General features: G+C 41.6%; 1 protein-coding gene across 3 annotated transcripts in view; it reads left to right on the top strand.

Annotated features, from left to right (window-relative positions):
- The first annotated feature begins 4,987 nt into the window (after positions 1-4,987).
- Positions 4,988-13,810, top strand: part of DOK7 (docking protein 7) — a 229,599-nt gene continuing 220,776 nt past the window's right edge. For 2 of the 3 annotated variants that reach the window (XM_089691563.1, XM_089691564.1), the window contains exons 1-2: positions 4,988-5,182; positions 5,319-5,364. In XM_089691563.1, the coding sequence (XP_089547689.1) occupies positions 5,129-5,182; positions 5,319-5,364 (100 nt within the window). In that variant the 5' untranslated portion in view covers positions 4,988-5,128. The remainder of the gene's footprint in view (positions 5,183-5,318; positions 5,365-13,810) is intronic. The other variant, XM_089691565.1, reaches the window with a different exon arrangement.

The raw sequence follows: 13,810 nt of genomic DNA on the forward strand, positions 1-13,810 counted from the left end.
TACACCTAACCTTCGTTTCACTCTAATGTAAATCACATTGTTTTTTTAATAAATTAAAACCTTTTTTGAATAAAGCTTGTAATTATGTTTGTTCATGTATGGCTATACTGTATTTGCTCATAATACAGTATATCCAAGTTGTGCTCTTTGCTTAGGTGTGATGCACAGTGTTATGCCTTGGTGATCCTTTAGCTGTCTACTACACCGAGTCTGTGTGATAAAAAAAAAGACATTCTACATTCTCTAATATCGGGAAACAATAATGCTCCTTGTAGCTGGATACCATGTAGTTTAAACTTCTTAAATTGAAATTTCACCTGAGAAAGAAAGAAAGTTCCACTGATCCTCCCTCCTGGGAGTGGATACCTATTTCTGGCAGGCACCATTTTTGGGATTAGTTGTTCCTTAAATTTCCTATAATACCTTATTGTGTACCCATCCAGTCCTGGACTCTTCCCTGCCATCGTGTTTTTGTAAGGCTGTTTGAATTTCTTCCTGTGAGATAGATTTTTCTAGGACTAGTGAACTTTCTTAATTTAGTTTATATAAATTGGCTTCTTTTAAAAATAACTTCCTTTTTCCTTTTTCTTTCTACTTCTTATTCTTTTAGATTCTTGAGTTTACATCATATAACCTACTGTAATATTTTTGAAATACATTTGCTATTTCGGTAGTTGAATATACCATTTTACCGGTCTCATTTCTGATTCTCTCCATGTAATTTGCTGATTTCTGTTTCCTTAATCTTCTGGTTAGATATTTCCTTGGTCTATTCCCCCATTGGTATCTTTCTTTTGCCACCATGTTAAACACCGTCTGTGTTTCTTGCTCCATTAAATCCTTAAATTCCTCTCTTTTTAGTATTATTTTCTGATGTACCTCTATATCTAGTATTTTTTTATGTAGTTGTTCTAGTTCATATAATTCTTCTATTAATGGTCTTATTCTCTCTATTCCCTCCTTCTCTTCTGCCCCTATGGAGATCAGAATACCTCTTATATAAACCTTATGTGCAACTGAAACCTCCTCAGGCTCATTTGACTGAAAATATTGCTCAATCTCTTTTTTTAATCTCCTTTAGATCTCCTGATCCTGTAGGAGTGTCTCGTTCAACTTCCACATGTTTATCCTCTTCCATTCTTGTAAACGCAGCTTGACAGGAGCATGATCCAATATTGATGTCACCTCAATGTCAACCTTAACTAATGACTCCACTTATCTGTGCTCTATCATTATATAATCCAATCTTGAGTACATTTTATGCATAGGGTCCATACAAAAATTAAAGTTTCCTGCCATGATCAACCTGCTCTTTTTAAAATTCATTAATTTTCTTAACATGTCTTCCAAAAATACCCTTGGGTTCTTCTTAGGATAGTAAATATTTGCCAGTGTACATTCTGTTCCATTTAAGTCCCCTCACAAATATATATCTACCCTCTGGGTCAGTCAACCTTTCTTTGATGTTAAATCTCACATTCTTTGCTATCTCAATTGCTACGCCTTTAGCACGCCTTATTGGTGTATCAGCATAATGTTTTGAGTATAACTTAACATTCGTGTTATGGGATATATGCGTCTCTTGCAAAAATATTACTCCAATAGAACGTTGGTGGATTTCCTTATGGAAGGTTCTTATGTCTTTTTACCAGGGTATTCAATCCTTTCACATTATAGGTCATAAAATTAACCAAATTCATTCCTCTTCCTCTTTTCTCGCCTTGCTGATCATACCTAGGAAATTAACCTTGTATCTAATTTGTAGCAAGAAGATATCTTCTAGAGGTTCTATTTTTACCCCCCCCCCCCTTTCTGAGATCCCCCCACCCCCTCCTTCCATCCCTGGAGACCTTGGGACCATTCCTAACCCCTGAATCGGTAGTGGGCCTTGTCCCACATTTGATTCAACCTTCAGGGTGAGGCCCTGAGCACATACGTCGCCCATGTCTCCACCTCCCTCGGGGGCATGGTGAGCAACCAACCACCTTGCCTGGTAGTTACATTTCTCTTTCAACCCTCCTCTATTGCCCTCCCACTTCTTTCCTTTTCCCCCCGCCCAATGCCCTTACCTGCTCAAACCTTTCAATTTAAGCCTTATTTACCCCTCCAATCTCCCCCAAATCCACCCCCCCCCACTTTGGGAACCAGGGGGGGAGGAGGAGATGTAAAATACAGAGGAGGGGAAGAGAGGAGAAAGAGAGAGGAAAAAAAAAAAAACATCAGACATACAGGACCAAACATCCCCTCTTGGGACCCCTCTGTTTTATTCTCCTCTCTTCCTCCCCCTCTCCTCCTCTTTCCCTTCCCCTCTATTATAGCATTTTCTTGGGGACCAATTTCCAGTTCTATTTTCCTAGGTCCAAGGTTTCTTTAGCTCCCTCTGTCCATCCTGGGATATCAGGGATCTGTATTTCTAGTCTCTCACAGAAATCCTACAGGTCGTCTGGGAATCTGTTTGACAGAACGTGCATTCTTCCATTCCTCAAGACAGGCTGGAAAAAGCCAGTTATATCGAACATTTTCCTTCCGCATCTGCTCCAATAGTGGCCTCAGAATTCTCCTCGCCAGAGTCTCTAGGGCCATATCTGAGAAGATTTGCAAACTTGTGTCTCCATATTTAATTACTGGAATCCTCATTACTTTCTTCCAGATATGCTCTTTATCCTCATAGTAATGGAAACGAACTATCGCATCTCTGGGGGTTTCAGTTGTCATTCGCTGTGGTCGCCTGATCCTATGTATCCTGTCAATTTTCCATTGCTCTGTTTCTGGTTCATCCATTATTGGATTAAATACTTCTTAATTATATCCCTTAAATCTTCGTCTTGGGATGTTTCAGGTAAACCCCGATTCCTTAGGTTATTCCGCATATCTTTATTTTCTTGATCTTCCATCTTATATAATAGCCTCCTTTGTTCCCATCGCATTTCATCCTTTTGTTCTTCCAGTTTAGTTATCACTTGAGCATGTTTGTCCAGTTTTCTTCTGTTTCTTCCACTTGCAGTAACACTTAACCCAAATCGTTATGCAAAACCGCCATATCTTTCTTTATCGATTGTTCAAGTTTTGCAAACATTTCTTCTATTTCCATTTTAGTGGGCGTTTGCGAACATACTTCCTGTTCCTCAATAGTTCCCCTTCTGCTTCACTTGTCATGAGTTTCTTTGACCCGATTCATGTTTGAGATTCCCAATGACAGTCTAGATCAGGGGTCTCCAAACTTTGTAAACAAAGGGCCAATTTACTGTCCTTCAGACTCTATAGGGGCCGGACTGTGGCCAGTGGGAGTAGAAAATCTCCCAACTTTAGTGGAAGCAAACAGTGCCCCTTCATTTGTTTAGGTGGAATGTATAGTGCCCCATTGTTGGTATCAGTGGGAGTAATAACACCCCCTCATTGGTGTCTCTGGGAGGAATGGTGCCCCATCATTGGTGTCAGTGGGAGGAATAGTGCCCCATCATTGGTGTCAGTGGGAAGAATGGCACCCCATTACTGGGTGTCAGTGGGGGGAATGGTGCCCCACCATTGGAGTTAGTGGGAGGAATAGCAGCCCATCATTGGTGTCAGTTGTGGATTGAATAGTGTCTCAAGGGCTGGATAGAGGTAGGCAAAGGGCCACATCTTTCAGTTTGAGGAATGGTGCCCCATCACTAGTGTCAGTGGGAGGAATAGTGCCCCATCATTGTCAGTGGGAAGAATGCCACCCCATTACTGGGTGTCAGTGGGGGGAATGGTGCCCCACCATTGGAGTCAGTGGGAGGAATAGCAGCCCATCATTGGTGTCAGTTGTGGATTGAATAGTGTCTCAAGGGCTGGATAGAGGTAGGCAAAGGGCCACATCTTTCAGTTTGAGGAATGGTGCCCCATCACTAGTGTCAGTTGGAGGAATGGCGCCCCATCATTGGTGTCAGTTTGAGAAATGGTGCTCCATCATTGGAGTCAGTGGGAGGAATAGCAGCCCATCATTGGTGTCAGTTGTGGATTGAATAGTGTCCCAAGGGCCGGACAGAGGTAGGCAAAGGGCCACATCTGGCCCCAGGGCCACAGATTGGAGACCACTGGTCTAGATCTTTCTCCTTCGTTGCTTACTCCCGGTTGTCTCTCTGGGGTTTTACCCTCTGGACTTCTTTCCTGTAGGGGCAGATATCTTTTAATTGTGCTTGTACTTGTTCTTATTTGGGGTGTTTTTAGCCCCCCTCCTTTTATGGATCTGCTCCTCATGATTTCTGAATTTGTATTTCTAAATGGAAAGTTATCTCCTCGAAGGGCTTCAAAGACAGTGAACTGGCACTTAAAAACGTACAGTACACACACAAATGTTCTGCCTTTCACTTCTATTTGAACCTTAATAGGTTTTTTAACAAGGTGAGCGTTTACATATACTTATACACTTTGATTATCGATTGAACCCAACTTCGCCGTTGGTGTCATGTCAAATAAATAGGTTGTTAACCATAAATGTAATAGTCTTCCTATTAAAAAAGATCAATCAGAAAAGGAATGTATCGATAATCTTAGCGTGTATAGACACCAAACAATTCCGGGACAGTTTGCAGCCATGATCATTCAAGGAAATAGTTTAGATCTGCAAAGTAGACAGGTGGACCATTCATTGAATTATTATCTTCAACACACATTTTGAGTCCTGTCAGCATCCTGAATCATATAAAAGACTCCTGCTTTGATAACGAGATTTCTTTAACTTTGGTGCCCACCTCGCCCCCTCTGTTCCTAAGCCCCGAGGTATAAAGATAATAAGCAGGATTACTGCCTACAAGTCCCAACAGCCGTCCACTCCTACTTATTCCTCTTACAGAAGAAATGTCTTTGCCTTGAATACAAACTTCTTGCACCGCATTGTTTCTGCCCTTAAAGGGTCAAAAGCTTAGACAGTTGTCGAAATCTCTGTGCCCACTTGCCCTGGTAAGAGGCGGTGGGAGGCGGCTGGAAAAGTTAGTGGCCATTTGCTCGGCGGGCTGCGTGTCACATAATGCAGCTCTCCCTGTCTGCGCATCTCCTGCCAGGCAGAGCTATTAAAGCTATTTTGAAAGTGACCCTTGGGCTTAAGTACATTCAGAAAGAGAGAGGGGAGAGAGCAGGCAGCAGCTGTTTGGAACCATGACTGAAGATGACGGATTCGGTTGTGGTGGAGGGTCAAGTCAAATTGAGAGATGGAAAAAAGGTCAGCGAAATGGACTTTCTTTTTTTTTTTTTCTGCCTGCTATTAACTTTGATTTTCGGAAAATATTTTGCCCTAGAATTTTTAAAACGGCTGTGTATGCCACTGCCTAATATTTAACTTTGTTTTCCTGTTTCAGTGGAAGAATAGGTGGGTGCTGCTTAGGAAGCCCTCTCCTGTGGCAGGTACTGTACTCGTACTTTTCACCCTTGTGTCTGTTCTTTAGCCTGTACTGTAGACCTAGAAAGCAGAATAAACTAGCAAGTTGTTGTTGGCCAGATTCTATTCTAGCCGGCCATCCTGATTATAAAGTTGACTCACTGAAGTCATGCTGTCAGGGGAGCATGCTTCTGAGAATGAGCCGTGTGTCTGACGAATAGACCTCAGCTGTCCCGAAATCTTTCAGTATAACGTCTTCAGTAAAGCCAGCCATATGGCTGATTATTTCTAGCAATGAGTGCTGATCATAGTTTTCAACTTGTCTCTCTTATCTTTCTATACCTTTTTGATTTGATTTATAGTTTCTTTAAAAATGGTCAACTTTAAAAGTTTTTCCTCGACATGGACATGAGGTTGTGGGTTACACATGTAATCATATAAAATAAAACATTTATGTAGTCTTTTCTGTACCATATGATTTATAGATTATTAAAAAATGTTTTTTTCATGGCAGGAATGTTGGACTTTAATAGTACCACCTCACTTGAAATTGCTAAAAGAAATCACATTTAGTTAGAATTAATTAAAAAACTAATTTTTAGGTCTCTCTTATCTGTCTATACCTTTTTGATTTATAGATCCTTTAAAATTTTTAAACTTTATATTTTTTTTCCTTGACAGGAATGTTGGACATGAGGTTAGGGTTACACATGTAATCGTATAAAAAGAAAACATTTTTTTAGTCCTATCTGTAACATTTGATTTGTAGATCGTTTAAAAATGTTTTTTTTCATGGCAGGAAAGTTGCACTTTATTAGTACCACCGCATATTTAGTTAGAATTAATTTATAAATGAAAAAATACATTTTTTTTTTAAATTCTAAATAAATGCAGTTTTTTTTTTTATACGATTACAGTTTTGGTGGTACCATTAAAGTCCAACATTGCAGTTTTGGAAAAACAAAATTCTTAAAATATCTATAAATCATAAATGGTACATACAGGGCTATATAAATGTGATATATTATACAGTTGCAGGTGTGGTGGTACCAATAAAGTCCGACATTCCTTTTGAGGGGAAAAACATTCTTAACTGATCTCTGAATCAAATGGTACAGATAGGACTAAATAAAAATGATATTTTTATACGATTGCAAGTGTAATCCTAACCCTAATTTCAAGTCCAATGTTTATTTTCTTATTTATGGATGTGGTACTTTAGCCCAGGATATTGAATATTGAGTTATAGACCCTTTAAATGAATTTGCTGTTTCCAACTAGGCATGTTTATAAGACAGTGTACACTCACCGTCCACTTTATTAGGTACACCTGTTCAATTGCCTGGTAACACAATCAGCGAAAGGCAGCAACTCAATGCATTTAGTCATTTAGACGTGGTGCAGACGGCTTGCTGAAGTTCATACTGAGCATCAGAATGGAGAAGAAAGGGAATTTAAGTGACTTTGAACGTGGCATGGTTGTTGGTGCCAGACGGGCTGGTCTGAGTATTTCAAAAACTGCTGATCTACTGGGATTTTCATGCACAACCATCTCTAGGGTTTACAGAGAATGGTCCGAAAAAGAGAAAATATCCATTGAGCAGCAGTTGAGTGGACAAAAATGCCTTGTTGACGTCAGAGGAGAATGGGTTGCTGCAACATTCAGATGGTAGGGTCAGAATTTGGCATAAACAACATGAAAGATCCATTCTACCTTGTATCAACAGTTCAGGCTGGTGGTGTAATGGTGTGTGATATTTTCTTGGCACTAGCAAAGTGTACTTAATAAAGTGGCCGGTGAGTGTACGTATATTACAGTCCATCAAGTATACTATTGCAGATGTCAGTTCAAATGGTGGTATGCAGGAAAAACAGCGATCTCACTCATAGAAGCCACTGATTTGTTGTAATGTTTTATCACAGAATGAGATTTTCTTTTTATGGGCAGAATGACTTTGTTTTAACAATAAATTTGTGTTTTTATGCTTCTTGTATTAGCTCCTTTTCTGCTGATGTTGACCAATGTGCCTCATAAATAGTGATAGCTCCTCTGCCTAACAGTTTGGTGAATTTGGTTTGATGTTTGGGAAACCTAGGTGTTTGCTTGCATGGGCATTTACACACACTGCGAATCCCAGCGGCAAAAATCTGTGTATTCCTGAGTCTGGGATTGATAGATGTATTTAGATAACTGTACACAGCCACAATCATCGTAGGTGAGTGCCTAGTGCACAAACAGTCAGGAATAGCTGCAGTCACCAACGGCCTGTCATTGCACTGTACAGGCTCATCGGCTGCAGCTATCTGCACATATCTGTCAATCCCAGTCGCGGGAATCTGCAGATCGCTGCTGCTAGGATTCTCAACCTGTGTAAATGCCCACACAAATGTAGCCTTACACCCCGTTCACATCGGGTGTGACTTGGCATGTGATTTGCATGCCATGCGACTTGTAATTTGTATGCCAAGTCGCACCCTATTAGAGCGGTCATATCAGGGCAGTTCTGACGTGGTCAGAGCTGCACCGATTTTTAACCACCTCCCGCCCGCCATATAGTAATATGACAGACGCAAGGTGGTTCTCTCGTTCTGGGAGGACGTCATATGACATCCTCCCATTCTCACTGCGCATGCGCGGCTCAGGGAGCGCGCAGCGCGGCGATCAGTGGTGCGCTGTGTCGGATCACTGATCACAGAAAGAGCCGAAGATGTCGGCTCGGTCATGTGATCAGCTGTGTCCAATCACAGCTGATCACATGTAAACAGGGAAATGCCGGTTATCGGCATGTCTCTCCCCACAAGCTGTCACGCTGACAGCTCAAGAGGAGAGGAGAGCCGGTAATCGGCTTTCCGCAGAGGGGACATGTACACTGATCATCAGGGCACTGATGATCAGTGTGCCTTGATGATCAGTGTAGCCCCAGCAGTGCCACCTGTCAGTGTCCATCAGTGCCTTGTGTCAGTGCTCATCAGTCCCTCGTGCCAGTGCCCATCAGTGCCACATCAATGCCACATATCAGTGCCTACCAGTGCACATCAATGCCACATATCAGTGCCCTGAGCTGCCTTTCAGTGTCACCCATTAGTGCCAGTCAGTGCCACCTATCAGTGCCGCCTGTCAGTGCCACCTATCAGTGCTGCCTATCAGTGTTATATATTAGTGCCATATATCAGTGCTTCCTTTCAGTGCCCATCAGTGATGCCTGTCAATGCCCATCAGTGCCACCTACCAGTTCCTCCTCATCAGTGTCCATCAGAGCCACCTATCAGTGCCCATCACTGCAGCCTCATTAGCGCATATCAATGAGGGAGAAAAATCACTTATTTACAAAATTGTATAACAAAAACTAAGAAAAAACGTTTTTTTTTTCAAAATTTTCTGTGGTTTTTGTTTTTTTTAAGAAAAAATAAAAAACCCAGAAGTGATTAAATACCACCAAAATAAATCTCTGTCACAAAAAAAGATACAAATTTCATATGTGTACAGTGTTGCATGACCGCGCAATTTGCATTCAAAGTGCGACAGCGCTAAAAGCTGGAAATTGGCCTGGGCAGGAAGGGGGTATAAGTGCCCTGTAGGCTAGCGGTTAAAGTAGTACATGCACTACTTTTGTTGTGATTTGCATAGACAACTGTGTCAGATATCTTGCAAATCGCAACTGAAATCAACAGGTCACCCAATTTTGAAATCGTAATGTAAGTCGCACGATTTCAAAATCGGCTTTGATGTGACGGGGGGCTTACTGTCTAATCTGTATCGTGGATTTGATTTTTAGATGCTTTCAATGAATGTGCTTTTTCTAACTAGGTATGTTTGATGCAGTGTATTTTACAGTCAGTGGCATATCCTCAATGTGTGCAGAGCATGCAGTGCACAAAAGCTCCAAAGTGTATGGGGCCCACTGTGCTTTCACCCACTGCACACATTTGGGATTGGATTCATGGCTGCGACACCGTCCTTTAGGCTGCTGCCATGCCTGTCACTTGCGGCTTCAGCTCAAATGTGATCAGTGCCTGCACTGAACCTGCCTTGTGAAAGGCTCTATAGTTCACTCATTCACTGCATTCAGACAAGCGCATATCTGCAGATTTTTTGTTGCATTCAGAGGTGGCTAGGTGCTGTGGCTGCATACAAACTGGCTAATTAGTTGGAGCCAGTTTGCATGCAGTCAGACCTCGGGCATTCGGGCAGAAATTTCCGACCCTGGAGGCGAACACTGTTGTGTCCAGGGTCAGTCAGAGGCTGTATCCCCATGTAGCGCTCACCCCTGAAGGGGCCGCTGAAATTAATGGGCACTTCTGTCCTTACTTCAGTGATGAACCATATATATATTGGATCCACAGCACACCAGTACACCTTGTGGGAAGTTTTATAACAAGTTTAATAAGATAAGTAAAACTCTGCAAATGGACTGAAAATTAACTTGGAAGATAGCAGTTAAATGCACTGAATACACAAACCTTCTAGAATTGGCACAATAACATCAAGAAACACAATATTCATGCATATACCGGTATAGCTATAGATCAGAATCAACCCCCTGCAACTATAGCAGCAATATGTCCCCAGCTAAACTGACATCTCTTTAGGCTCAGTCCCCAATTCACTTGTATACTGTGGGATTGTAACACTGTGTGATGTGTTGCACAGGCCTGTGTTAGTGAATCGGTGGATCTCTCCTAAGGACTGACATGTCACAGGTTAGCAGTTGCTCACCACATCCACGAAGAACAGTCTCCAGGGGTTGACTCCTTGAAGGGATGATGAATGGGGCTCTGTCTCTCTGCTAGTTTTTTTCTATTGTCAATTGTCGGTGCTGCACAATCTCTGAGGTTCCTCACCTGAGATGGTCACACGCCTCCTCTGCGATTTCCAACACTCTGACCTCTTTGCGGTGGGAGATGTCATTGCTGTCGGTAACTGCCGTGACTTCAGCTGCTGTAGATAACCGTTGTCCTTAGCAACCTCTGCTGCTCTGGAAACAGTGTCAGTGTACTTCAACAGTAGGAGCTGCAGGCTAGCTCCCACATGTCCTCCGCAAAGGCACATGTGGCTCACCCACCCCCTTCCTCCTTGCAAAGCATCCTGGTCCCTGTAGTCCTGTGCAGTATAAAGTTACATTGTCTGCCTCTGTGATGAAACTGCAACTCCCACAAACACTCCAGTACTGCTGAGAGCTGAGCCAATCAAACCCTTTATGACAACATGCAGTCTTAAAAGGGAAACAGTTCTTTAAAAGAGAAATGGCAATGGCCTCGCTACACCCATGTAACTGCTTAAATGAACAGCAGCGCCTCTGGCCACTGATTTGTACAGAGTAGAAATCTGACAGCCACCACTGACAGCTGCTGCTGGTGGCACACAGGGTATGCAGGCAACATTTACAACCTCCTACAAAAATCTGCCAATTTGTACCAGTGGTCTCTCAGTGTCCACTGCTATTCTGCTGTGTAAGTCCTCATACACACTGGACATTTTGATAACGCTGGTAATGTTAGCTGTGTAAAGTCAGTTTTTGTAGCGTTTTTGCATTACTGTTTAGCTGTGTTTTGCCGCAGTTAGTGGTGTTTTCCTGAGTTTTTCTGTTTGTGTTTTTTAGCATTTTTTTAGCAGGGTTTTTTTGCCAAAAAAAAATTATTTTGGTTAAAAAAAAGTCCAAAAACGCCGGTTTGCACTGTTTTACCATGTTTTGACGCGTTTTTCAGCATTCGAGCATTTTTACAGCTAAACTCCTCTAGAAAGCCACTAGTCCTGGGGTGTTTTTTTTTTCAGCCAAAAAACATTGATTACAGTCTATGTGTGTATGGACACATAGGATAACATGCTGGGGGGTTTACTGGCTGTAGAAAAATGTCAAAAACAGCCGCTGTAAAAACATCCAGTGTGCATGAGGATATTCCTGGGATTTAGGACATTGCCCCACAGTGTTCATGTTCTGGGGGCTGTCATGCTTGATACAGGACTATGAACACTCACTCATTATGAATCCTCAGCTACTGGTGGCTGGTACTCTGAGAAGACTATGGTAGGGGGAGGAGATGTGATGTATGACCCTATGGTTTTCAGGCCACCTTCCTATCCATGCTTCCTCCTCCTTGTACATGTGTTGCTGCTCTAAGGCTAGATACTGTGATGTGGCATTATCCGATTCAGAAACATTTGGTTTCCTGAGTGTAATCCATTCTTCCAGAAAGTTTTATCTTGGGCGGTAGAAGTAGTGTTGTCATCTGAGGACAGAAAGTGTTTTAGAACTACAGAACACTTCCATCTCTCCTGATCTGTTCCCTAAATTCTGTTTGAATTTCTTGAAAAACCAGCTTAGTGGGTGGCCCTGTCAGCCACCTCCTGCCTCACATCCTTTGATTGAAAATAGTTGGCCAAATGCAGATGCAGCCATTATTCTGGTACATAATAGCTCAGCAGGAGGCTGTATGGTGACTATGGAGAAATCTGTTTTTTTTTTTTTTAAGCTCACAAGCTAAAAAAAAAAAAGAAAATATATTAGTGTATGGCCAGCTTTAGGAAGGATTAATAGCATTGTGTGAGATTTCAGGGCAGCAGAAGAACAGTGTTGTGAGTTCACTACAGGAAATTACCAGCCCATCAGATATTTGGTAGGATCAACACACTGCAATATCCAGTGGCAAGAATCTGTGGATTCCTGTAGCTGGGATGGACAGGTCTGAGTGAATAGCAGAAAAAAGCCCAGTTACAATATGCCCGACAACAGCTTGACACTTCTCACTGGGCTTTTTGTAGCATTGGCCCAGTAAAGGCTTCTTTCTGGCAATTCGACCATGCAGCTCATTTTTGTTCAAGAATTGTTGTATTGTGCTCTTTGACACAACCACACTGTCTTTTTCCAGAGCATCCTGTATTTCTCCTGAAGTTACCTGTGAATATCTCTTTGTATCCCAAACAATTCGTCTGGCAGTTGTGGCTGCAATCTTTCTTGATCTACCTGACCTTGGCTTGGTGACAAGAGATCCCTGAATTTTCCACTTCTTAATAAGTGATTGAACAGTACTGACTGGCATATTCAAGGCTTTAGATATCTTTTTATATCCTTTTCCATCTTTATAAAATTCCATTACCTGGTTACGCAGGTCTTTTGACAGTTCTTTTCTGCTCCCCATTGCTCAGTATCTAGCCTGATCAGTGAGAGCTAATAAACTCATTAACTATTTATGCACAGACACTAATTGCAATTTAAAAAGTCACAGATGTGGGAATTTACCTTTTAATTGCCGTTTTAACCTGTGTGTGTCACCTTGTGTGTCTGTACCAAGGCCAAACATTCCAGGGTATGTAAACTTTTGATCAGGGCCATTTGGATGATTTCTGTTATTATGATTTAAAAAGGAGCCAAAGAGCTATTTTATAATAAATGGCTTCATATACTCTCCTTAAATAAAAGACAGTTTTTTTGACATAATCAGTCATATTTTCAATATAACAAAAAATGGTGAGGCGCTATGCAAATGCAACAAATCAGTGTATATACACACAAATATAGGTGAATAAATGTACATTAATAAGCAATAATTAAAATGTGAGACTCCAATCTTTTCAATAATATAGAGTGACATGTGCTTAAAACAGCAACAAACTGTGCAAAAACAAGTGCCTGATCTGCCAATAAAAATATAAGCACACCAGGTTAAATGAAATATATACCCAAAAGAGATATATATACATAAATAATATTAACATGAGACTCCAATCCTTGAAATAATAATAATAACATGAGACTCCAATCCTTGAAATAATACAAAGTGACCCGTGCTTAAAAACAGCAACACACTGTGTAAAAAATGCCTGGTCTGCTAAACAATATGTATACACACCAGGTAGAGTGAAATATATACCAAAAATTAGATATCCATTATTAATATATCAAGTGATGGGTATCAAGTGATAGAAAAAATAAATAAACGACAATTGAATAAAATCATTCAGTGTAAACATCGATAGTGATCAGTCCAACAAAAAGTGCTTCAATCTTCAGTGTACACTATAAGTGCTCTCAGTGACACTCTTTGTGACTTATACCACAGTGGCTAAAGTGCCCCCTCACCTCCTAACATCGACCCTTAAGGGCCACAACACCTTGGGTAATCCTCAAACCAGACGGCTTCCCACACTATAAACTTAAAAAAGCCTATGAAAAAGGCACCAGGGGCATCTCATGGGGCCCCCTACTGACCCCGGGCCCTCGGGCAGTGCCCGAGTTTCCAAATGGTCAGTCCGCCCCTGGGTCCACCGACTCCACTCGGGCTTCGATTATAACTCAGCGCATCAAATATGCCTTTCACACAATAGGCTCAGGCATGCATGACAGGGGTAAAGAGAAAGACCTCCATAGTGTAATACCGCTTTATTAATGAAAAAACGCCAAAATAATGGACACTCACATTAAAATCCTATTAGTACAGCAGTTTCCCATGTGCTATGGGTGTACTAGGGGACTC

This window comes from Staurois parvus, unplaced genomic scaffold, assembly GCF_062004578.1.
Source record: "Staurois parvus isolate SC_StPar_1 unplaced genomic scaffold, SC_StPar_1.0 ptg000564l, whole genome shotgun sequence".
NCBI classification, from domain to species: Eukaryota; Metazoa; Chordata; class Amphibia; order Anura; family Ranidae; genus Staurois; species Staurois parvus.